Below are 27,736 nucleotides of genomic sequence, written 5' to 3'. Positions count from 1 at the left end.
ATCGTTTCAGTCATTTTTCGAGCAAAAATGCAAAATAATTAACGGCTGCGGCTTCTCAAACGAAAGGATTTGTTTATTTTCTTCGTTTCCTATGATAGTAAACTGAATCTCTTTGGGATTTGGACAGTTGCTCGGACGCAACATGACATTTGAATCTGACAACTTACTTTCTTGGAAATTGTAATGGTCGTTCTTCTCTATTTTCTGTCATTTTATACATCAAACAATTGATTAATTCAATGAGATAATAATCAGCAGATTGATTGATAATAAAAATAACCAGTTTTATAGATGGATAGAGTGATTTAAATATAGTATATAACTGAAGTATATCTCAGCTATTACAGGAAGGGATGTGTGCATGTGGTTTTGTGTGTTTGTAGATAAATGGAGATCTGATGTCCTTGAGCTTATATTTGTATTCATAACGAACAAGGAAATTAAAGCCGACTAAATCACCTCAGGCTCCCTGCATTTCAATTAAAGACAGTATAAAAGAATTATTGATCCATAGCAGAGGAGAGACACAGAGAGGCAGAGAGATTTTTAAATACTCATCAGTCGTCACACTCCTATAAGGTTTTGTAAATCTGTTCTTTAATTGATTTTTAGGAGGAGGCAAAAGCCTGTGAGCTTCAGCAGACAAGTGAAACAATTGAAAGTAATGGCGTGCCAGTCTGAAATACATTCTCTTGTGTGTCTCTCTGAACTGTTTCCCTAGTAATCTATATCACCCTCCTAGAAAGCCCCAGTGGTTTCTGGTGTTCCATCATGTTTTAGCCGCAGTAAAGAGCCGGGATGGGTGGCTGCTAAGGTTCATTCAGTGTTCCACCTGACCGTGATAAATGTGAGAAAAGCCAAGTTCACACCTCAACCACAGAGCTTCCCCGCCTCAGCCCCTTCACACCACCTCCAGCCCCTCTCTCAATTGGTGTGGCAGTGGGATCCGATGTGTTCAGCCAGCCATGCAGTGAAGAAACTCCAGAGGTCAACCAGCCATCTCCCAGATTTCCGATAAGACCCTCTGGTTCCATGCATAGATTGCTGAAGGGGCCTGCCAAGCACAGGCCCAGGGGCCCAGGGGCCCAGAGTGTCGGAGATGGGGCAGGGCTTTAGTTTTTGTTGCTACTGTTCACATTTCTTATTGGACTACGAAGAGACACAAAAAAAATTCAAAGAGATGCAAATAGACTACAGTGAAATGCAAAGTGATGACAAAAAGAGACAAAATGACCTTATGGAGAAACAAATTATCAACAAAGCCATGCAAAACAACTACAAAGAGACACAAAATGACCTCAAAGATTCACAAAACTACCACAAAAAGACACAAAAAGATGCAAAATGAACACAAATAGAAACAAAACCAGTACGAACTACATAGCCACACTGTTTGTAGTCATTCTGGGTCTCGTTCGGGGGCCTTGCTCCAATCTACAAGGATGGGGGACCTTTTACATGCCAGTGCCTGGGGGCCCACTGTCTCATGATCCATCCATGCCTAGTTCCTTCCCTCATTGTTTCTTTCTTAGTTTCTTTCTTTCTTTTGTCTATTTTTTCTTTGTATATGGTATCTTCCCTCTGTGCCATCTGTCTCCCCCCAGTGCCTCCTGGAACACCACAGACAGTCTTTGTGAAAGATGCGAGAGATCACATAGGATTTCTATCTATCTGACCCTGGCGTGCCCTTCATCTTCCTCTCACAGCTTGATTTATCACACACAAGTGCTTTTTATTGTTGTTTGGCAGCCGGCTCTTGGCCCATGGCTCTACTTGTCTCTCTCCGCCCCTCTCATTATTAGTGTGAGCCTTCCTCTGTTGGGAATAAGCCAACATATTTGCATTTGCATTTCCCGTGTACGACGTTTTTGTCGTCTGTAAAACTACGCTCAACCTCAAAGCCCATATTCTTTCTGATGTTGTGATACAGGAACTCTCTGATCAGGTAAGGGGTCAGTCATAAAGAATCCTCCACCTACTCTCTTGAAATATTTATTTTCAGCTTTTAAATGTCTCCCACCAAACAAAATGAAAATTGCAGTACCTTACAGAGGCAGTATTTGGATGTTGATGTTTCAGAAATATGGTGGTTTTAATTCAAAGACACTCTGCCTGTTCCTCGACGCTTATTTTGCCTGTCTCTGTCATTGTATCTCTCTCTGCTTGACCCTTTAGAACAACAAATATCCACTGTGCTGAGAAAGTGTAATCCTGTACTTGACAAACTTCTCAATGTGAAAGACGTAAATTCCTCCAAAACCAAAAAGTCCATCATCTCCTGCTCTTCACCCTGTCTTGTGCGCTCTCTGATCTTTTCCGACACAAGTGACAACTTTATATTTTTTGACAGATTTTCTCATCTTGCTGCTATACTGAGCACGATGTACACAGAGATATTGTCTTGATCTTAGTTTTCTAAAGTGCATGTGCCATATTTCAGAACTTTCAGAACTTTCAGACATTAAACAAGATAAACTTACAGTATTTATAAAGGATTCTGCGTGATAAAAAGGCACATTAAACAGAATTATGCAGAAGCCAGTAATGTTATCTCAGTTACCCCTATCTACAAAATGGGAGTTTATTAATTTAGTAGCAATTAATCCTAGGGGAAAACAACACATTTTGAATAAAGCCCTCAATAACAAGAGTTCTAATTAAATTAAACTAATGTACATTGTCCAGCGTACAGTAGATAGATAATGGTCAAAGCGTACAGTCACCTTTTGGAGAATCTCTCAGACGACTTGGCAGTGACAGCAAGTCTTGTCTCTTTGAAGTGTCAGTTCATATACATTATGAGGACCGCGGGGTATTGTAGCGTTGCAATGTTTGTATCAACACAGCAGACACTTTGTTAACAGCCTTTTAACACTCCCCTGCTACAGCTTACGGGTTTCCGTTCCCCTCAGGTCTTTGTATAATAAGGAGAGGCTGTTCATATAATTTGAATTCACAGCAAATGATTAGATGGTTAACTTTTAAGGGCTGGTGTGCTGGCACAGTATTGACTGGGGCTTAACAGGTGATCTTCAATAAGGCAGGTAGATCTCTTTTCAGTCTATACTGTACTCGCTTTGCATATGTAATCTGCGTCATGATAGCAGGCATAGTAGAGGTTTTCATATCACATAAATTGGATGAGGTGAACATACTCGGGGATATTTACTAAGCCTGCTGCAAATTACCATCAAGGGCGCAAAATTTTGTGTCAGCACAATTTTCCAATTTAGTGGTGACACAAAAAAGAATAAAGAATAAACATGTAACTCAGTTCAGTCCCAGCGCATTTGATTTTCTTCAACTGCCACGAAGTAAGATCTACTGTTGGGCTGTTTTGATGCATGTTGCAAAAGAAATGTTTGCTGGAGGGAAGACTCTTTGGTACTGCAAGTGTGTATTCATCTCACAAGAAGAAAGCTGTGGCTACATTATAATAACCTAAAGTTATCAGTCCAACAAGGATGTAGGAGGAGGAAACTCATTCACACACTCAGGGAGATACTGTGAAGTAACTTTACAATGCATTTACTCAAATAGCCTTTTTTTGTGTGTTTTTATTGTATGAACTATGAGATAGTGTCTCAGAGTTTCTCTCCCGCACTGTCTTTCTCAATTACTTTTTTGACCTGAGTTAAGTCTCTCTCTCACTCCTTCTTTATCTGATAAAACATTGCCAGAGATTTTAGTCAGCAGCAATAATTCAGGGGCAGCAGCTGTTCATATGATTTTCCATTCACTCCTAAACAGGGCCACCTTAAAATACAAATTGCATGAGCCCAAACACACAGTTTTAAGTAATTCAGGACAAATGCTGTTTGGTGCCAAAAAATGGCCACAAATTCCCCTGTTCCATCATTAGAGGACAATAATAAAATGCATTTTTCCACCGTCCAGAGCCTTATCTACTCACTGTTCCTTTAAATCTTACTCCTGTGATATTCTTGTCTGTCATATCCTCTCATTGCTCCATCAGTGTCTTCCCTCTCTTGTCACTGCCGCGCAGCTTTCAGTCAGACCTCCAGTCAAGCATCCCACCAGCAGAAGAAAGGTCAACCATTAAAAGAATAACAACGACCTTGATTCTGACGGGTTTAGTAGATAAAGCAGCTTACCATAGCTACATACCTCATGACTCTTACTTCTGCTTATGGAGCACCGAGGTGGTATATCACTCTGAGGATGATACGACTGGTGAGATGGATGGACTGGTGCTCTCTGATGGACCATTTGGAGGTTACGCTCATGTTACATTTTTTTTTTTTTTTTTATCATTGTGCAGAGGCTTCTGTGTAGAGCATCAGGTCAGGCTGTCAAGTTTCTCCATCAAGTTTGATGAGTCTGTCACACACCTGTCTCCGCTGATGAACACTTGTGTGTGACCATGTGTGCCGCTGTTGCCTTCAGGGACCATAAAGTGCCGCTGCACTCTTTAAGTACAACCTTGGTTTATCAACGTAGCGTGCAGAGATGGAAACTTTGGGCAGTTGCTCTAACACTATCTTTGTTTTTTGAAAGTGAGCTCTGGCAATTAACAATCCGGGGCCTTTAAGTAGAAACAGAACTAGTTGATATCTGCAACAACCCAGAAGTAATGACTCGTATGGCTGGGCATGGCTGCAAAGAGAGTTCTGGATCAAGTGGCAGGATTATTGGGAATGAAAGAGTCTTGGTCTTTTGCTCGCATGGCTGTTTTGAAGGGGATAAAGGGGATAGCAATGCAGTTTGGTTTTTTTTTGTGGTTTTTTTTAGGAATCCCTGTAAGCTACCAAAATAGTCCTACTGAAATCACACTTAGTCTTCCTTTTTTGCTGTCAAAAATAATGTCAGCCTGTTTTTTTTATTATTAAAAGGGGGGAAAAAAAGGTCTTTACCTTCTCTCCCACCTGGCACGATGGGGACATGTTGATGTTTGCTTTAACGCAGCCTGCAAGTTGAGCTCTGGCAGGAGAACGAGAGACAAAGTAAACAAACCTGAGGAACGTTGAAGGAACATTTAAATGCTATATAATGTGCTGACGTTGAACAGTTCTCTAGCCTGAAAACGGATGTTAGCGATGCACTTTTTCCCGGTGAATCTTTGTCTGGTCACTCCTTCAACAAGCTAAGGTGCATTGTTCATACTTGACTTTAGCAGGAAGCTAATGTTGTTGTTTTTCAAGTCTGTGGCTGTAGTGTTGGGTCGCAGGCTGCTATCTCGTGTATAATTTTTTCCCTTGTGGTTTGATTTCTAATTTTTTTTCTCAAAGAAGAGGACACATGATTTGCAGACCAGATATGTATGTTGTAGAAGACAAAAAGAAAAATTTAATTTCAGTTAGTCTTTAAACTAAAATACAAATCAACAAGCAGATCTTTTAAATTTCTCTGAAGTTTCGTCACATTCATTGAGACATAATATGACATCATCATTATAAACTCACTTTTTCAGAAAACCCACTATAATCTGTGGAACATTGTTAAATGCAACAAAACAATTATATGTGCCGTTATCCTGTTTCTAGCTCTCTTTCTATTTTTCACAAAAAAATATATACACAGCTGCTTCCTATTAAATATAAATAATCAGTAAATGTTGCAAAAATGTTTAATTATCCGGTATCAGGAAGTTTCAGAAATATTCCCAGCTTTTTTGAGGTTTCAGGAAAGAGTCTGAGAGATATGAACTTTTGAAGGCAGCCTACACCTCCAACCTCCCCAATCACAATACTGCATCCCATCATCCGCTATTACTGTCACAGTAGATTCAGAGCTGTCTGGATGGAGGGGCATGGCAAAATAACAGCTCTGGTTGGTCTACTTTAGCTGTTGACATCGTCTTACACAGAATTTCCCTGGCTCCTTCTAATGGTCTGAGTCCTGTTCTTGTGGATGTAATTGGCTGGCAATGATAAAATACTCTTAAGTGAACGGAAGGGCTAGATAACAGTTGTGAAAAGGCCCCAAAATAGCAAGAACTTGCTGCAGTACACATTTACTTTTTCCTTCATGTGACTGCTTAAATCCTTGATCTCCACGCCATTATATTATGCTATATTTTGGCCTTGGGGCAGTGGGCTATTTCCCAGGGAATCATTCCTCTACTGTGACCCATTTGGAATTTCTCCATCTGGCTGCCTGCTGGAACCTAAAATTGTCAGCTTATTCTAAACTTTTCAGAGGTGTATTCTTAGATTTAAAGGATATTTTCACTGATGAAAATAGCCCCAAAATTTGTAGACTTAAACTCCTGCAAAATAACATAGTTTCCGTCTCTATTATCTAACTGTAATCTCTCTTGGTTGCACAGAGAAACAGCACCAAGGCTTGCTTTGTGAAATCTAATTGGTTTCAGGAGATGGTCAGATAATTAGTTAATTGGTCTTGTGACAGAGCTGCAATTTTTTTTTATTGGTAAATGGATCACAGAGGAGCCATTAGGTGGGGAAACAGATCCATTACATCGCTACACCCTCTGCGGTCCACAGTGCCTAACTAATGGAGGTGTCTGTATAATGTATGGATCTATCTTTCACATTTTTTATGTGACCAGTTCCGTGACTACTCATTGAGGCCCCAACCCATCATGTATTACCTTATTACCAGGGGTGAAGCTAGACTCTTCGCACAGAGGGGGCAGAGCTTTCTTTGGGGGCCCTTCTAATGAAATAATTTTAAAAATTTACCACTTTCAAATAGCTGACATATCCCATCCTATCCTAGCCTATCCTATCATTAAACAAAAATTTTCACTTATTGAGCCAAGCAAACCTATGTTTAAGAAAACATACAGTGAAGCCACTCTGTCAGACGAGCTTGTTCTGAAGAACAAACAAAGAAAACTGTTTGCTAGTTGCGGTCAAATGTTTCAGCATCGAGGACAGTAACATGTCTGTCTTACACGGGAATAACAAACATAAAATAGACACGGCACGCTGCAACACTACAAGGCCTATTCAAATATAAAGTAGACAGTCTACAACAAAAAAGGCAGTGACACAGACAGGTGTTGAGATGTGGTAAACATGGAGTTAAAAAACAGGTTAATCTAACATTTTGACTGATTTCTTCGCAAACCGAAATTAATAAAGATTTATTATGGATGTTTCACTCACCAACTGTTTTCCCTGCTCAGCTTGCTGTAGTTTAGTGTAGTCCATTTGTGTATTCCACCAACTTCCATAGAACAAAAAATAATCCAAACAGGTCACCAAACATTGTACATATCATGGTCCCTTTTTAAAACTTCACCTCCCCTCCTTCATACAATGCTTTGATCGAGGCAAGCCTCTGTCAGGCTTGTAGTGCTAGCAGTAATCTTAGATTTATATCCGTTCCATCATATTCGCAGTTATGTTGAAAGGACAAGCAAGACGAGAAGTAAGACGTAAGAGAAGACAATACATTTTTCTTCATTTTTTTTCTTTCCATTTTACCGCCTGGTTAGATTAAAGAAACACATCAGTTAAAGTTACAGTTACATTGTAACTTCATTGCTCAGTCAGTGTCAGTTAGTATGTCAGTCAGTTGGGGAGAGACATTCGCCAGCGCGGTCCAGCCCAAAAGTAGCTCTGTGGGGGCACCTACTGACCGTGGGGCCCTGGGGAAGGCGTAACCTCTGCCCCCGCGGTTGCTTCGCTTATGATTACCACAAATGTAGTAGCTCCTGGTACGCCAACTCTTCTATGGGGCTCCAGTGAACCCTCATGTTGTAGTTAAGGCAGGATCTCTTTTCTCCTGTCTGTTTTTGTCTTTCCTGGCAAACTCCTGGCAACTGGAAAACCTGGAGTCAGATGCTCTATCTGTGGTGAATGGATCAGATCAGTCTGTAATTTTGCCATGTTTCCTTGTTAAGTTGCAATGTGAAACATGATGAACACTATAGGAGAAGTAACTTTTCCCAAGGACTTTCACACCCTTTCAACATCAATCGGCTTTGTAACCTTCACGTTTGACGTTAAAAGATGGGCACTACTCCAGATGGCTTCACTTCTCCAAGGTATCTTACCTTATCAGCTGACAACTGATAAAAGATGATTTATATTGCTCTCTCTTTTGATTAGGGAATGTCACACCAAATTGATGGAGGCTTTTCATGGAGACATTTCTATGCAGAGTCTTTGTGGATCCCTCAACTCTAATGAGAATAACACATTTTTCTGGGTGCATGGTGTGATGCATGGCTAAGGATTTCCCCAAAACAGAAAATAAAGCCTCGATCATGTTATACGTCATGTGCCCTATACTAATTTCACTTTTCTAGCTCTGTTGAGTTGATAGATTCACTGTCATACTCATGGACACTGAAGCAGAATGGCAGCTTGCTCGTAGCATGTCTTGAGCCTAGTTCCTCCATCTGTAGGACAGTGTTTCTAGTGTTTCTAGGACAGTGCCTCCCTGCTGATGAAGGGTTAGGGTTACAAGAAGCACAAACATAAATCAGTGCATAGAAACAACAATTGATGGTTCTGCAGAAGTTTAATTGAACATATCTGAACTTTTGTTTTCTAGCTTGGTAACCTGTCAGCCCAGTCTGTTGTTTCAGTGTTTTTGCAGGTGGACTAAGAGACAGAAGGTCTTCCTCTCCGCAGTTAGACTCTTGCAAGATCATATCAGCAACCACTGAACCATAAATGTGCATGTATAATCATTACAGGGTTCTTGACCTTGAAGGGAAATTTGTTTCTTGCTGTTTTGCACTGTTGCAACTCAGCCTTGTGGCATCTGTATGTATATATTTTGTTGGCTGATGTGTGTCATTTGTGTTTGCTGTATTTTTATTCTCATACTTTATCGCCATACGTGTCTCAGCAAACACTGCAGGGAAGGTGCCCTAGTGTCAAGCATACGTGCAAAGAAACAAGTGATGGATAACTGTTTGAAATTTAGACAATTAGTGTTTTGCATAAAAACACTTTATGGATATTTGCTGGAGTAGAGAGGATTGAGAGGAAACTTCAAGTGTGAAAGGGGATTTCAAGCATTCTGTATTATTACTTATTATATTAAAATAAATATTGTCGGTATTTACTTTATCGGGAATCCACAGGACATTAAATATATTCCTGTAGTAGATACACTACCAAATACTACCTGTTTGTGTTTTTGTTCTGTTTTACACTGTTGTTATATTAGATTCACACTTATTCTGAAAGTGTACATTTCTGCTTGAAAGCGCCATCGACATTGGTCCGTGTGTGCATCCCATTTATTACAGATCCACACCAACCGGGTACCAGTAATAATAGCATGATTGGCGATTAAACAGTAACCTGCCATGTAAGCGATAAATAAATAAAATGTATTATTATTATTAGATTTTGGGGGGGTGGGGGGCACGGTGGTGAAGTGGTTAGCGCTGCCACCTCACAGCAAGAAAGTTCTGGGCTTGAATCCCGGTTTTCATGTTCTCCCTGTGCTTCGACATGTTTGCTATTCGCATGATCTGCAACAGGTCAAAAAAGCTATTTTGCCTACACTTTTTCTCTGATATGGTTGTAAAAAATCCTGAAACTGAAGCTAAAAGTAGGTACTACAACGTCATACCCATTATTTCATTTCAAATCCAATGTGCTGGAGTGTAGCTGACACAACAAAACATTTACCTCTGTCCTAATGTATTTTGACTGCACTGTTTTTTCAATTATGGCAACCATTTTCCATGCCATAATGTTTTACCTTGATGGATGAAGTTTTTATGCAACCATTAGTTTGAGTTCCATATGAAAATAAAAATTGCAGAGACTTGAAACGTACTGCAGACATGTAATTTGTCATAGTCAAAGTTGTGCTACTGGTAATTGGTAATGCAGTTCAAAACCTTTATAGTTTACGCCTCGATCGATGTGTGGGAAGCTCTTAACATCCATGATTTCAGCCAGCTGCCGAAGAGCGTTGCATAGATAATGATCGCTCTTGGAAAATCTAACCTGTAAAATTAAAATAAGTAAACATGACTCTCACATCTTAGAGGTCAGAGCCTACCAGTTGCACGTGAACACAGCAACCCCGGATAAATCATGTTTAACTGCATTATCATGCAACACTAAAGTAACAATAGCCACAACAAGGAAAAACAGGTAATAACCAAATTTCTTTTCATGTAGCATATCACTAATATAACTAATAAGATCAATAGTAACTGACACTGATTCACATATTTGAAGACACTGCCTTCATCTGCGGCATGCATTTGATCCTATAGTCACAGGAGATTTCTTGGTCACTTGAAATTATGAGGTAATGTAGATTCTTCGTCTCTCTGCACAACTCATCACAGAACTTTGATAATATTTATCCTTAGAATTACTTTGAACTTCCTTACGTCTGCCAACACACTGAGTTCAAGAACATTTAGTATAATAATTACTTTTTTATTTGCTCTCTATATGAAGTCTTGTTTGTTTAAACTCCTGAGTGGTTCTGATGGAAAACCCTCCCATTTTTGCAGAGCCAACCTTTCTGTAAATCATTCCCAATGAAGTAATTGAAAACCTCAAGAGAAATTATGGAAAAAACATACGTACATAACATACATAAGATAATTGCGCTAACAGATTCCTGTCTAAAGATGCCCTTAATCTGTGAAATTAGGAAAAACCAGTTTGCTGACATTCACATGCAACTCATCTGTGAAAGGATAACAAAATAGACATAAATTGTGTTTTCCAACGGATAACTTTGAGAAATTCTTTCGAGAAGATGTATTAATAAAGGGCTTTCTTTAGTTTGCCTTAGCAAATCTTCTCTGTCTCAACTCCAACTGTTCCAAAAAAAAAAAAAAAAACTTTGATCATACATCTCACCAGTCCAAGTTTCTCTCCCTTGGGTGCCTGCCATGCAAGGCATTGCATACAGTATAATTTTCAAGCTCGAATCCTGTGTCCCTGTGTTCTTTGTTGAGTCATTTCCTGGTTTCTTTTAAATATATGTGAAAAAAAATCATTTTTCTTTCTTCTTCTTTTTTTTTTTTTTACATTTTATAATCCCTTTGTTTTCTGTTCCTATTTACATATATTTTTTGATGAATCATCATGAAGTAAGGGGCGCATACATATTTGCAACCAATCAAACCAGATCTGGAGCAACGAGATAATCGCAGCCACGATATAAAACCGTTCCTGATCTTAAAGTTTTGATCAAATCCCTCTCGTAATGATACTCCGTCCATATATTACGTTTCAGTCAGAAATACATCACACCATGGAAGCTAAAAATGCTCTCGCTGACGCTTCTTTTTCCTCAAGAGCACTTTGCAATTTTCTGTTTTGAAAAGTGCTATAATTAGAGTTTGCTTGTAAAGCTGTGTATTGTAATTAAGTGTAATTTGGAAGAGAGAGTGCTGAGAGAAAATAAATGTTGCTCAGCCCCAATATCACCATGTGTTCTGGAATAAACTATTATCATTCATCTTAATGACAGCTGATGCAGGGAGTCAGTATTCAGTGATAGAGTAGTATGACACGGCTTTCCCTCCAGCACTGTGCTGTAGGTTTAGGACTGAAGGGTTGTGTAAAAAATTATAGTACGCTTTGAGTTTGTAGCTGAAGGCTGTGCATCAATTATCCATGGACTACCTTACCAACTGAAAAAAATCCAGCAACAATAACGTGCACTTCAGAGAGCACTAATGATGCACTCGCAGAAGTTTTTGCAGCACTGGGAGGTGCACTGCCACATCGAACATCACCGCGTTTTCATATAGTCTATGATTTCAGCACATGTATGTCACACATCTGTCATGTACTTGATTGCGTGTTTATTTGGTCCTCTTAAGGAGACTTCCTGCTGTTGCTGACACAAGAGTGAGGGAGCCATAATTGCCTGACTTTAAAAGCACTGGCCTTTTCTGAATCAAATAGCATGTCACTTTGAAGAGAGCATCCCCATGTCTTAAAAGGGAAGCCAGGGAGGGAGGGAGAAAGTCAGAAAGGAGACAGGGGAAACAAAGAGAGAGGTGAGTGCTCCTTTCCCCAGACGCCCAGTTAGACGGAGAAGAGGACCTTTATTGGTCAGTGTGGAGCCATTTTCTTAATTTAGGCCATTATCTGAAAAAATCAAAGTTCAGACATATTTTAAAATGAAGTGTAAGCAGCTAGAATATCCTAATTGACTTTTTACCCAAAGCAGGCTGAAGTGATGTTTGTAATGATGTCTGTGTGTCCTTGTTAACTTTGAAATCATTGGGAATCCAGTGATCTCGCAGAGGTAATGACAAAAACACAGCAAATTCATATATTCACATATATTCCCAGTGAAACTCATTCAATCCCCTTTTTATTTGAGTCTATGAAAAGACAAAGGCAAAGGAGTGTTAGAAAGTTTGGGAACGCCCTCCTTTCAATCTTTCCTTCTGAAGGAAGGTTTGAAGAATTGAAAAATGAAAGCGAGACTGGTATTGTTCACGTTTTAACTTCTTTTTCTTCTCTTTGTTGTAAATTCTGATTGTGTTTTACAAGTGTGGCTTTGACCACACTTTGTACCTGTTCTACTGTTATGGTATGTTTCCTACATAATCCAGAATGAACAGCGTATCCAGTCTTTTATTCCTTTTGTTTTTCCCTCTGAAGAATTGTGTGTGTCTGAGTGACGAGACGGCAGTGGAGTATTTTCTCTGTTGCATGTCTCTGTTGGATTGTTTTGACTGACAGCCCCCTGTGCCAGATTTTTTTGACAGCCATTATTCTGTTGACTTTATCTTTATTGTGGCTGTTAAAAGTTTGTTTAGTCCCTTTCAAGCTTCTCTTTCTTTTTTTGTGCCATAAGGGGTTTTCTTTGTCTGCTCGAATCCATTTTGTCTTCATGACTGACTGGCTGCTGAGCAGGGAGGGATGAGCGTCGTTGAATGCATCGGCCAGCACTCATCACACCACTCTGATGAATCCTCAAGTCATTTTCTGACTCACTGTATAATGGATGAGCAAGATGACTCACATGAGGGAACATTTAAGCCGCCATCTTTAATTAACTTACAACTGCACCTGAAAAATCCACTTCACATGGCACAGCCTGGATTTTGGAGCACATATAGTTAAATTTACACGATGTATTTCTTATTAATCTAAAATGTAAGCCATACGCCCCGCTGTCACTCCGCATCTGAATATTTCCCTCTGATTACAGAAACACAACAGGAACTTTTTCCAATTACTTTTTCTAGGGGAGGCCTTTCTAGCCTTTGCTATAGTAATTACCTGTGTGCCTACAATTGTTCATCCAATATCTTCTCATACCGAGCTGTGAAATATTTAATAGGTATAGTAAAACCAATTTTTATTGCTCTTCTGCAGGATTAGATTAGTATTTGATGTAACATATGCTTAGAGCCTGTTCTTGAGAGATGAGTTCAAGATGTCATTTATCGACTATAAATAAATCCATTTTCACATGTGCATCATCTTTGTTGTCAGGAAAATGAAAAGAAAACAAAGGGAGAACCAACCTGGAAGGTTCAAGTCACGTCAAAAAAAACAAATAAGGTATAGAGTAAGGATGCGTGTGTGTGCGTGTGTGCGTGTGTGTGTGTGTGTGTGTGTAGCTGCCTATCTGATTGGATAATTGATGACTGTATGAAGATGATTAGTTGTGCTGTATTAAGTGATGTTTAACCAGTGACACCCATGTATGTTTCCATGGTCCCCGTCACAGCTCTCGTGATTTTTGGCGTGTTTCTTAAAAACACAAACACTCACACACACCACAGCAAACGTGCAGTCACTGCCAGAGACCGCCACTGACTCGCCAATGCCAGTCAGCAGGAACAGCTCATAATCCGAGCACGTCCAAGGGGAGCTGGAGGACAGGAGGGGGAATGAGAAGTGAGCGACAGCAGCAGGAAGAGGCTGTCTTTGGTAACCGTCCTGCTCTTCCTTGCTCCTGCTGCTGGGTGTCATGCTTCTGTCAGGATTGATGCTGACCAGCTCCAGGACCTCAGAGCTCCTCCACTTAATTACCAAACATCTCTGTGACTCGATAATCATGTACCAGCCTTTGTATGGTCGGCTGTGTACAGACATCTACTTGACTGCTTGTCCTGCACTTGCTCTCAGCAGCGATAATGAGAATAGGTTAAGGTTTTACCGGTCAACTGTGATGTAGCCAACGAATACACCACTGCGGAGACTGTTGTTCAGTGTTGTTCAGTTAAGCCCACATTTAATGGATGTGGTGTTATGCTGTCAGTGCACAGTGTGTTTAACTCTCACACGACCCCCTCTGTGATCACAGAAAGGTCTTAAGTTGTCAGATGACATGAACGGTCAGAAGTCGTTGACAAAGGAATCTTTCCCATCTCTGCCAACCACCCCACATGACGTGAACGCAGCCATTATGCTAGCTGTCAGAGGCTAATATGTTGCTAAAATAACATTCATGTGTGACTGTTGAATTACTCTTGGGCTTACTGTTATGTATTTTAGAGTACTCTTTACTTTTAGCCTTTTGCAATCTCTATTAACTTTCTAGATTAATCACTGTGTTGTAATACCTTTGAGGGCATAATGTTGATCTTTCACTGATGATACCTTTCTAAAAATCATAGCCTTTTAGCCGTCTATACTTTTGTGAATCCAGTTTCCTTAATTTAGTTCATTTTTACAATACCTTTGGTCTAACTCATGTTAATGGAACATCATTTGTTTCTGTTTGTAATCAGTGTCATTGAATTTGTTGTCCAATATTGTTTCGAGCCCATGTTTGAGCAATCTAATCAAAACCGTGAGCAATTTGATGATATCTCTCTGAGATGATAACCTGTCCACGTCTGTTACATTACAGAGACTAAAGATGCTTTAACAGCAGCTTCACTGGGGCTTCAAGTGTACAAAAAATACAATATCTGTCTAATATTCAGCTGCTGGAGAATCATAACATAACAGCGGCTTATTTGTACTGCTGTAATTATTTAATTTTACTTTGAAAAATTAGCCTGGACATGAACACACTTTGTTGGTTTACATACATGCTGCACAGCTGCTTGCTTTCACATTGAGGAGCCACAGTCTTCTACTTTTGGGCTTTCAACAGTTCCACTGCAGCAGCCAATGATAAAGTTCCTTCATCAAGGCCCAATAGATGGTATTTTAGGGAGTTGAGTCTTAGTCGTTACTCACCATAAGCCTGAAAAAAAAAGAAGTAGCTTTCAGTCACAAAGCCACTTCTCTAATCTCTTTGTTCCCGCTGCCCTAGACATTTTTAACTCAAACCAAACAAAGTCTCTACGAAGCATGTTACCACCCTAATTGTCATACTGGCTTGTATATTTCTTTTTGTTATACAGCAGGCTGAACATGGTTGTGTTTTCCTCAGAGCTGAGGCAAACACAAGCGGGGCCACAGAAAGCCTGGAAATCCAGAAAAATTGTCTCTGGCAGTGAAAAATATATGGAAAAATAAAATGTCACATAACCTGAAGAGAGTCCCAAAGCACAGATGTTTACAGGTTCTCGGATGACTCTTTTCTAAGTTTTTTTCTTATTTAGTCTGTTTGTATTAAAACGAAAGACGTTTGTGTTTGTTGCGTAGTAAAAATTTAAGGCGGTCGTAGGCAGTGTCTCCAGACTCCAGTTTTTTCGCTGCATTCCTGAAGGTATTAGAAAAAACTTACCAAGATGTTACTCGCCTGAGGTATGTAACTCGTCAAAGACAAAACGGAGAATGAATACATCAGAATTACCTGTTCCCCATTGTTCACATTCCCTGAAGTCGTGGTTTGCGTTATCTGATCTGGAGAGGAGGTAAAGTGAAAATAAATCAGCAAGCCACGCCGATCTCAGTGTTCCAAAGCAGTCTGCAATCTTCCTCGTCTGTTTTTTGTTTTTACCAGTATGTTGATTCTGCTGAAAATGTAGTGGTAGAAAGTGAGTCACCATTCCTTTTTGTACTAAATCTAAAATGTGAAATATATTTCCATGTATGTACTGTACATTGACAAATCATCCACGTGTGGTATTTCCTTCCTGGGATTACTTTTTTACAAAGCATCTGGCTGTGGATGATTAAAATAAAACTCACTGGTTTACAGGCACTTTGACTGACACAGAACTAATAAGGGCTAACTCATTGGCTAAATACATGGTTGATAATCGGGCAGCTTTGGAGGTTGTTTGGACTGCCAGACCAATCAGTATTTTCCTGTGTTTGATTATTCAACATTAAGCATTCTCCTCCTGCCTGTCGATGCTGCTGCCTCTAATGGATGCTTCTGTTAAGGCTGATTAGATTAATTGTAGGAGATGAAGACACATTTTCTGTGTGTAGACCCTCAAGGGTAGAAGGAGAAAAGATCGATCAATCGTGTCCATCTCTAACCTCATAATGCCCTGCTGATTGTTTGAAGTGTGGAGCTGGAAGAGATTTATATGGATGTAAGAAAGACCCAGGCTTTTCTGTCCCATCTCTATTATCTCTCTCTCTCACATATAAACACATACAGTGTACACACACACACACACACACACACACACGCGCGCATTCAGGGAGTATGTATTTGCACCCTTTCTGCCTCTTCAGGTCAATGAGAAGAAAAGCCCCACTTCAGTGTCTGAACAGATGCTGCTCCCTGACAACACAAAACAAGATGAGAATCTGTGTTCAAATCATCGAAAAATGAGCTCTGATATAAAAGAGGGGTTGTTTACTGCAAATGTATATGCCTCAGGAAGTTTCCAACCAGTCCAAAAACCATTAGACTGCTTTCTCCCAGTATGTCTGCCTTTTAATAACTCTCATTTAGAAGGAGACGCTCGTTGTAATGAAATGGGACAATAACCAGAACTCGCATGATGTATTGTTGTCCTTTAAGCATGATTTTAGATCAAGAATTCACCCAATGGCAGACTGTTGCAAAATATGCTACTGTAGTTATGTGCTGTAATATGTGAAGCCATCAAGTTGTCCAGTTGTCCAATAAAGGTATGGCCAGTGTGGGAGATGATCCTGATTTGTCTTAGATATACTCCGCCTCCCCAGTTTATTAGGTACACCCAGTAAATCTTATGCAATCCATGTTTGGCTTTTAACTCTTTCAAGATTTTGGATGGTTAATTTTGTAGTGATGCATTACATTGTTATTGTTATTACATTGGTATTTATTAGTGCTGACATAATTACTTTCTCAGTGTTATATGATTTTAAATAGAAAGTGGCAATTGTTTGTCACTTTGGGCTGTGGAAAATTGGACAGGCTAGTCGAAGCCTTAATATGAAGCAGTTCATTGTCAGAAAATTTGTCCAATAGAGATATTACCTGTATGTCTGATGATGTACTCTAGACACACAGTAGGGTTCAAGTTTATTAGGTAAACCTAACTACATCTAATGTTATCCCACACTGCAGCCCCATAGTAAAATCGTACCATATTAAGCTGATTAAATTGCTTCTCTTGCACTGTTTCAGAGAGATGGTGATCCATCTCAACAACTGTGGTGACTTTCGAGGCGAGGTGTTGATAATATTTTGACCAACCCCATTTATGTCATTGCAGGTTTTGGACAAAGCATTAGAGATAACTTTCAATTACATTAGATTTACCTATTAAGATCATTTAGAAGTGGAAAAATTGTACCTTTCAGGTTATAATTCTCTGTGTCTAACATTGTTTCACACAGAAACATGTCAGTGGTCAGTGCAGGTCCATCCACCTTACAGAGAAAGCTTTTTTTGGGGGGTAATTGTTTGAGTCAGTTTGGGAGCAGATGCGTGAAAGTTTTCTAATGCATCGTGCAACTGTTGTGCCACCAGATGCAATCCCTATTTTTCTATGTGCCAGTCTGATGGTTTCAGTGCTACCTGCATCACTTACATCACACAGTCAGACACAGTCAGTAATTTTAAGGTCATACTGCAACGAAAACCACCTTTGGGTTTTTAGTCAGTGCAGTTACACAACTGTATTTGCTCCTTCGATGAGGCTCCCTTTGATTTCCTCTTTTATCAATATTGTTATTGTTTGCTAATGGAGAGCTAAGTGTATGTTTGAGTGTTTGATTGACAAGGATATAGAGTGCGATGTATAGGAGCAGCTGTTTTGGTATGAACTATTCCTACGTGTGTTTGCAATAAAATCTCTCAGGATTTACAGTGTTCTTATGCAACTACTTTGCATTAGCATTTTACATGTGTGGAAAACGTTTACTGCCGATGTTCTTCCGTTCGCATATTCCTACAGAATCATACAAAAGTGACAATTTATGTATATGAGGTGTGTCAGCTGTGACCAAATGGTTATGGTTCAGGATTGTTGACTGAAAATTAAGAATTTTCAAAGTTTACTGACTACTGTTTATGAGACAGGATCCAAATCTGTGCCATCAGTGTTGAAGACAAACACTAATATACCCACCATCCCAACCTATTCTTGCATTTGCACTAAATGTTCTGGCCTGGATTATGTTTATCCAAAATTTTACTTAAACTGCAAAATGGTCACATGAAACTTCATTGCAGTTATTTTCACGTGGACACACTCCACGCTGGCTCCAGGTAAATTCATGATAGATTGCTATAGGGTGGGATGATCCAAATTCTGTGCCAATGTAGTTTCACTTGCCTGGTTGTGCTGATGTTCTCTGTGGGTGAGAAGGGTGTATCAAGACACACGTGCACACACACACACACACACACACACACACACACACACACACACACACACACACACACACACACACACACACTCGGAGAGGTCAAAAAGCCATCCACTACTAGAAGGCAATTTTGCAATCCATGCATTTTATCGCGCCTGCTGTTTGCTTTCATGATTAAAGACTCACTTGTACAAAGATCCCTTGCGGTTTCTCTTTCCATGTAAATGATCAGATGTCAATTTATATACATCATACCAAACAAAAACTAATATAAAGCGTAACCCCACCCCTTTCCCCAATTGATTTAAGCATGCAAATACATACTTGTATGCAAATTTCTTTTAGAATAACTGCACCATGAATTATGTAACAAATTGCATACATTTCCCCTGAAGGAAAATTGTGCGGTGTTTCATTTTGATTTAATGAGTTTATAAGTAGAGTAATGTGGTTGTTCTTCTCGTGGTCATGCCAGATAGCCAATATATTATTTAGTGTAATTTCAAAGAGATAGAAAGGTTTGCCTGGTTTTTGTCTTAATTATACTTCACTTTTTCCATTTCTCCCATTTCTGTCATCAGCTTCCTACAGTCTCGCTCTTGGCCTATCTCAATTCAACTTCTCGTTTTCCTTCTCTTCGTTTAGGATAGTGGTTTGCTATTGAACGCTTGCTCATTGTGAAGGAAATAGTCCCCGGCTTCTCTTTCGCTTGGGAGGTTTACAGCCAATAGGCCTTAAAATGGCTTCATTTCCCATCAGCCCCACCCCCCTGAGGGAGCGTTTAGTGGAGCTAAAGGCCCATCAGGAGAGTCCAGAAGATCAGCAAAGCCTTGACCTGAAATCAATCCTTAGAGTTCACAAGCCCATGACTCTGGGGCACAGGGGGAATCAACTTCACATTGACAAATGCATTTTAACCAGAGTCCCTTCAGAAGGACCAATAGCCTGTCAATATCAATTAAAAAAAGATACATGACACGACATAACCTACATGTGCAAAATATTGGGAATGCCATAATCAGCCAGCCATAATCCTGTATTCATTTGCCTTATTGAATATGCCAATCAAAAGACAAGCAGAAAGATGGAAGTAGGATTTTAAACTGTTGAGTTGTGGGCTACAGCTTCATTTAAGGACTGTTTCCTTCATTTTGTACATTGTATTTGGCTTTGGGAAGGAAATAAGTTCTAACATGTAGCTGAGAGTTTTCAAAGGTAAGATAAAAATAAAGGAATACTGTATATGAAGGTTTCTACCTGTTGCTTCAACTGTATGTTAAATAATTAATGCGCCCTCCACTGGCTGCTGGCTACCATAGAGCAAATGAGAATGTCAGTGGATTCAAAGCAATTGGCTGTGGGGTTCAGACCAAATTGACAGAAAGTGTATCAGAGGGTATATGTATATGCAGAGGGTACAATCTGGCTCTAAAGTGGAAATGAAATTTCATGATCAGAGGTGGAGAAATGAAATGTAATATACTGCGGGAAATTCCTCCACCACCTCAGGCAAACCACAAATTGACTTAACACACACCTCACACCAGACCTGAACCAACCAGCTTACTTGATGTGCATTTCTACACAACATGTTGTTGACATTTGGAAAGTGTGCGTGTCGGCTTCTCTCTGAGCCCCTGCGACCGACGGATACCCATAACACCATTCTGTGCGTAGGTTCACAGAGGCATAATTCTAGCTTTACTGTAATAGTATGTTACACTGCGATTCAAAGTCAATTCAATATGACTCATTTCAGCTCTGATTACAATATGTTCTTTTTTTATTGACATGTTTATGTTGTTTGTTTCCTTCTAAACATATTAACCAAGATAATTTCAAATTGTAGAAGATGTTGAGATGTCACTTGGTTTTGATGGCAGTGTATTAGAAAATTGTATATTGGCTACTGTGGACTATAGCCTATGCCAAAACAAGAAAAACATTGCAACTTTGCTGTTATCTCCCTGAACTGGCTACTTGCTGCAACTGCCACATACAGACTAACTCCCACTCCCAGAACTAGTAGAAAGAACAGCAAACATCCCCCTTAACTCTCTGCCAATCACATGTAAGTCATCCCACATGCATCACTGTCATAGGTAGCTGGAGCGACGGACAGGCTTCACAACTTCTAAGCTTCCAACATGTTCACTGACACCCTGGGAATCTTAATAACTCTTTTTTTTTTTATCTTAACTGAGCTACTCTCTCTGAACACAGTGAAACTTGTAACATAACAGTAAAACACTCACAGGTCATCCCGACTGTTACAATAATGAAGGTAAGGACAAACAGTGAGGTCAAGAAGTCAAAAGACGATCCGTTTCTACGTGGTCTTTATTCATTTAAAAGTATTATCTTACTTCAATCAGCTACTGTGTTACTCCTGCAGAGTCTAGTTGACATGATATAATTTCAGCCCTCTTAATGACTTATTCAGTGTCTGAGTCACAACTCAATAGAGAATCAATCATTCATGACTCACAGAAATAATTATGTGGAACAGCATGGTACCACATGTTGAATTGGCCTTTAGACAAACCAAACTCAACCGGCGGCAGCCAGCTGAGACTGATCAGATCAAAGTTGGGAGTTTCTCATTGGTGCATTGTGATTCATTATCAGCAGCGATCCTACTTTGCCTCAACTTTGACCCTGTTATGACAGTCTCCTCTTGAATCAGCAGCTTAAAAGTAAGGGCTTTCAACTGGGATTCTGCTAATGAGACACAGCCTCACAGAGGTGGCTCTTTGGGTGAATTGGTTTTGCACATTACCGGGGCTGTCTATTGTTTCTGACGGATGATGTGAACGGGATATGAGCATAACGAAATGAAAAGCAAATTTCCGACAGATATAAACTTAAAATGGAATCAGATAAACCCTTCGTAGAGATGACTCGACTGGTGTAATGTTAAAATTGTTTGCAGGGTTCTAAAGTGTAGACGCTTTGCCGTTTCTGCATTGAAAAAAAACATCAGTTTGTTCCAGACTTCATCAATTGTTGACCTATCTTTGTTGTGACTTTGCATGAAAAATAAAGTTACCATCTCCAAGCCACTGGACCTTTGAATCCATTTAGTCTGGCTATGATATATTGGGTGTATGAAATGTTTGTCCGTACCAGATGCAGATATGTAGGGCAAAAGGAATGATTCATTAGGTTCATTTGAAATGATAAAGTGAGGAAAACAAATGATTGTGCCACCACATGTGGAAAGTTTACACACATACTGCATGAACAAGTATTTGATTGAATTTAATGTGCTGGACTGCAATGTTTTTCGGGGCACAGAGATGATTAATTCACTTTGGTTTGAGCTCTGTGAATGACCAAGGACACATTTTCACAAAAAAAACCCTTTTGCTTAACTAAAGGTTCATGTAGCAGCTTTTCCAGAGCTTTCAACCACATCTCCCAGTCCTCCACGGCAGATGGAGATACCTCAGTTGTCCTCAAGTGACCCAAAGTATGGGCGTTTTTAAAAAAAATCTTAATGAACACCTTCTGTAACAGAAGCTAAAGCTTCTGTAGTTTTGCTTCTATAGGTTACTGTCTATATTTATTGGCATTTGTTGCCATTATTGGCATGTGTATGTTGCAACATAGGCCATTAAAAACTCAGCCAGCTCTAAGCACCGTATTGCTGACAAATGGTACAAGCCTTGTGAAGACTGATTCATCATTTTAAACTAATGGGTAATTGATGCTTTCCTTGCTTTGTAATTCAAAGTAGCATCCCCCACAAACGCACCACACTATGTGCTGACTAACTCTGAGCTGGCACACAGTCTGATTTGTTGAAAAAGACGTAAGAAAGTGGCCAGTGGGCAGTCGCAGAGGAAAGATAACAGCATCCCTGGGTGAGAGATAGTACTATTTTATTGGCACTGGCCCAAGTTGGCCGCACACTGACGGTTTTACAAGTCCGAATCAACATCTTACTCTCAGCAGGACAGTAGGCAATCTGTTGTTAAACCCTGCATTAGTTTTCATATAGATTCGTACCTCTCCTTGTGTTGTAAATCTGCTTTAAAATGATCATGGATGTGTAGTAAACATTTATGTTTCACCCTTCCTGTCCTCCCACTGTATTATCTCTCCTCTGAGCGTACTGCCACCGAGTCAGCAGGACAGCTAATGGGGTTGTCAGCAGTTAACAGGCCTGTGAAGCTCTTGTCGGGAACATTAACATAGCAACACCACAACAATGAATGTGTTATCGGGCCTTGCCATGGCAACATAAAGACAACTTTTAATGAGTGGGACTGAGCAGGGGTACTGCTGCTGTGCTAATTTTTTGAAGAATATTAATTAACAGAATGAAAGGCGATGCAAAACAGTCCTGTTGCTATATGACAAGCATGCTGATAGGATGGTTTCCTCTTTGTCAAAGCCTATTTACAAGGTGTGAAGCTATACAGCATTAATCATTACAGTTAAACATAAACAGTCAAGCTGTGGCCCGGTTATATGAAATGTTTATGGATGAAATGTCACAACCACACCATTGTTGAACAGTTATATTCCCAGTCATGAGGAAAACATCTAGCTGTTTTGTATCTAAACGTCAGTTGGATTGCGAAATTGCTTAGCCCATTGTGTTGGTATATACTCAGACAAACACAAATGTGAACATTGGGCGCACACCCACACACACACACATTGCGAGCACAAGTAAACAAGCATTGGGAAGAACTTTTTTGAGGTCCATAATCCCAGTGCTGTACAGTGCAGGCTGGTGTTACCGCAGTTAAACCTAGTGTCAGGGAAGAGGACAGGCTTGTGGCTCAGCCAGCAGCAGCTGCCGCTCGGCAATTTGCGGGTCTGCCAGCGAGAGCTCAACCAGCAAGAGTTGAAAGAGTATGTAGTGATGTGAAATGAACTCCAGATCGGGAGAATGACCTGCCGTTGAATGTATGATTTGTCCCTGTTGACTTTACTGCAGGGTTGTTTTTTTTCTGTAGGGATCTGAATATATTTGCTTTTTTATGCAAGACTTAGGTTTTGGCAGAGAACCATGAGCCTGAGGTTTTATGTGGCAGCTTGTGTATGCATTTGTAGTAGTAGGTTGGAGAATTTTCAGTGTTTTTATGCCTCAGAAATAATGTCTGGATTTATACTTTGCTCTGAGATAATGTTATATGTGTACTGCTTTATGGCTTTGTGTATTGTGTGTCAAGTTGCACTTTGGTCAGGGTCTGTATTTATCAAATTTCTAAGAATTACATTGCAGAATGCTAGAAGAGCCAACTTAGGAGTGAAAAAAGTGAGAGGAATAACACATTTATAATAAATATAAACTTCAAGAAACTTCAATGAATAATCACATGTATGATCAGAGCAGGAATAGCCAGTCATCACAGGAATTTAGCCTACAGCTGCACCATTGTTCATTCTTTTTACTCTTTGCAGAAAACATGTAACTTTAGTTTTCAAAGAAGTTTTACTGTAAAGTGTAAACAATCCTTGATATTGCAGTGACAGTTAATTATATAACCATCCAGTATATTTGTGATATAGAAATATATGAACAGTCATTACATAATACTTCAGGAAACTGGCTGAAATGGAAACTAAAATAAAACCAAAACAGAGATTTTAGTACCATACCAACAAATGCAGACAATGAGGATACAAGGAAAGTGAATGCAAAAAGAAAAGTGCAATAACATCCTATCAAATATTCATATCAAAAGCAAATGCCTCAAAAGATGTGAGTTGCCTGTGTTTTTATACCTCAGTCATTTAGGACCTACTCTTAAAAAACTTAAGACCTCTGGAGGGCTTTTGAAATTTTGTTGTAAACTGCAAAAAAAAAGATAAACAGGTCTTATTTGAAAGTTTATGACTAGAGAGATTTTTACTTTTGTCTTTAACTTACACAAAGTCAAACATTTTACTTTTATCTGTTAGATAAATAAGGGCTCCGTTCTTAAACGTGTTCTTGGGCCAGATGTTGTTGCGATCAGTTTGCAAGACTCAATTTAGGGGATGTTTGTGTGCTGGTCTGTGTGTTTGTGTGTGTGTGTGTGTGTGTGTGTGTGTGTGTGTGTGTGTGTGTGTGTGTGTGTGTGTGTGTGTGTGTGTGTGTGTGTGTGTGTGTGTGTGTTTGTGTGTGTGTGCGTGCGTGCGTGCGTGCGTGCGTGCGTGCGTGCGTGTGTGTGTGTGTGTGTTTGTAGTGTCTGTTCTTGTGTGATGGCATTTTCAGTCAGAGCAGCTTTATGAGTAGGGGTCCTAGGTCACTGAGACAGGAAGTGCCAAGATGCCAGTCTATTGAACCTGTGAGCAGAAGTTGAGCAAACAGCTGAAGGAGGAGGAATAATTCCTTATGACAGTGTTGTAAAAGTCAATATAGAGTCAGATTTACTTGAGGTTCACAATGGCCCCACCAGTCCTTTTTCCCGTGACAAAAGGCAGAATTGAAATGATGGTGGAGATCACAAAGCACTCATGTATATAAAATACAGGGATTTTGTCATGAAAGGAAACCAGAGATCTGATACCCTTTAAATGTAATTCTGGTTTTGACCTTGGACCCTGCTTTTACCCATCTAAATCAATGTAGATCTTTTTGTAGTGGTTGAATAACTAAAATCTCACCTTCTCCTTCCTCTGGTGTGTCTCTCTCCAGACGGGAGACGTAACATGACCATGGACTCTAACTCCATGACGATGCCCATGTCAGACCCCAACGCCTGGGCAACAGCCATGAACAACTTGGGGATGGCTCAGATAAGCATGACTGGACAGCAGCTGGTGCCAGGTACCACAGCAAACCTGCTACATGCTGCCAAGCAGGTCACAACTTGCCGCACAAAAATGTATGTACTGTACAGTGAATTTATGGATGGAGGATATTCTATCCTGCAACCCATAAAAAAATCCTTGAATTTATTAGATTTATGTCGGCACTCCGACGTGTTAGAAACATTTGTCAGAACTTTAGCTCAGGATTTATTTGTTTTTGACAGTTCTTTGTTGTTAGAGGATATACTGTAAAGAAGGTATAGCTTCCCACATGTATAGAGGTGAGAGAAACAGCCACCTAAAGATTACAAAACCTTCTTTGGTTATAGGCTTGTATTCACAGACTGGCTGGAAAAATATGTGTAGGAGGACAGATGAGTAACAGTGTTTCCTCCCCCTCTGCTGCCCTCAAAGTGCCCTTGAGCAAGTCGGTGAGCATCATACCCGCAGCTCCTGATGCGTCAATGTTTGAATGTCTGGAGCCTCTTCTCCTCTGCATCTACTCCCCCAGGCAGTTAAAATTAAGGATGTGCTGTTAGGTCATTTTCCTGCTTAAGTAAAGGTTTGAAAATGCCAAAAGTGTCCGGGGGATGATTACATGTTTCCACACCTGTGTGGGGCCCATGGGGACGGTAAGTCATCCTTGTTTGACTTCACAAAGTTAAGGTGCAGCTTATGGTGTGTAGAATATATGTGGAAACCCCATTAAGGAGTTTCCCTGCTTATCCACTGGTCACTGAAGAGTTAGTAATCCTCATACAGCCCCATTAGTTCTACTAGGTTCATTCTGATTGGCAAGTTGAAGTGTAGGTGGAAAATTTAAGCATTTTTGGAAAATCTGTATGTTTATTTACTTTCTTGCAGAGAGTTACAGAGTTAGATGATTAAAATATCAATACCCTCGCATGCCTGAATATTAAGTATGAAGATACCTCTAGCACCTTTAATGCTCACTATGGGGCAGGCAGTCAGTGCAACTGGACAAGAAATAGTCCCCCTGTGAGCTTTAGGAGTTGATAGTAGGCGGATTTCATCTTCAGACAGAGTCAGGCTAGCTGCTTCCCCCTGCTTTCTGTCTTTATGCTAAAGCTGAGCTAATCGGCTGCTGCCTGTAGCTAATATTTCAGTCATTTCTACGCTTTGGTTTTAAACAAACAAATAATGACGTATTAAGTGGTGTGTTTTGGAGGCACTTGTAGGCGAATATTTTTTCTTTTCCACAGAGTTAGGCTATCTGTTCCCAACTGTTTCCAGTCTTTATGCTGAGCTAAGCTAACCACCTGTTGGCTGGATGTTCATATTTGACGGACTGATAAGAGTGGTATCAACCATCTCATCTAACTCTTGTTAAGAAAGTCAATAAACGTATTTTCCATAATGTTGAACTGTTCCTGTATAGAGACCTATCAGAGGGCTTAGTCTGTGACCATAGAACTAGAGTTATAATGCATAACTAACACAGGTCACACTGGGTCAGCAGCTGAAAATATGACAGCATATAGTATGTGTTTGTTGGCATATTAAATGTGCAAAGTTTACAGCAAAGGGCTTTAGGAGATGATAACGTTTCTGCATGCTGATCCCTTCTGTATAACTTAGCTTCCCTAAAGTCAGGCTATGTAAACACTTCAACATCCCTATAATCCCTCTAATGCTTGGTTTTCTTAAACTATGGTTCACAACCCCAACTGACACATGAGCTGACTCCTATTGTTGAAGAGTGTGACTCAGCACGAATGGCTATGCTCTGAAAACACAAATGCCACAGTGAAAGCGCAATAATACCAATATAGTCAAGAATAAAAGAAATTATTTCTACAAAAACCATAAACTTTAGTATACAAGACAGCAGTTTACAGTATTTTCTTCTCCATAGACACTGATGCTCTCACCAAGAAGCTCATACTATTGAAATAAGAATACAGTTCCCCCCGTTTATTAACATACTGTAATGTTGTGTTTGCTATTAAAAATAAAAGCTTTTTTTTTAATTTAGTGATTCTATTTGAAGTTGTATCTCCAAAATGGATTTTACAGGCAATTTCATACTAACGACAGGAAATGCATGACAACTGAACTGAATTGTTGATTGGTACACTCCACTAAAAAAAAAGTGCTGATTTTCCACTAATGAGATATTTTACAGCATTTGATTTAGGGGAGCTGGTATTGTCTGCCAGTCAGGAATAGTATTTTGATTGCTCTGCCTGTGAGAAATTAGTCTCTCAAATTGCTTTCATAAATACCCTTTTAACTAATCTACATTCATTTGTAGTGTCACAGTGAGTGTTACATTTATTCTGAGCCTTATTTTTTGAAAGGAAAATTGTTAAATCTGAATAATAAGAGACTGTGAATATATTAAAAGTTCAGCTCTCAGAATCACAAGGTTGCATCACTGTGTTATATTAACTTTATAGAGT

At 39.7% G+C, this 27,736-nt stretch overlaps 1 protein-coding gene across 6 annotated transcripts in view; it reads left to right on the top strand.

Moving 5' to 3' along the window:
• LOC120785123 (ecto-NOX disulfide-thiol exchanger 2-like) overlaps positions 1-27,736 on the top strand; it is a 156,317-nt gene that overhangs the window by 59,192 nt on the left and 69,389 nt on the right. For 5 of the 6 annotated variants that reach the window (XM_040119513.1, XM_040119511.1, XM_040119510.1 and 2 more), the window contains one exon: positions 25,198-25,329. In XM_040119513.1, the coding sequence (XP_039975447.1) occupies positions 25,198-25,329 (132 nt within the window). Of the gene's footprint in view, positions 1-25,197; positions 25,388-27,736 lie in introns of those variants that run through there. The other variant, XM_040119515.1, reaches the window with a different exon arrangement.

The sequence above is a fragment of the Xiphias gladius genome, chromosome 23, assembly GCF_016859285.1.
Source record: "Xiphias gladius isolate SHS-SW01 ecotype Sanya breed wild chromosome 23, ASM1685928v1, whole genome shotgun sequence".
Classification (NCBI taxonomy): domain Eukaryota; kingdom Metazoa; phylum Chordata; class Actinopteri; order Istiophoriformes; family Xiphiidae; genus Xiphias; species Xiphias gladius.
This window is presented reverse-complemented; position numbering and strand designations above follow the sequence as displayed.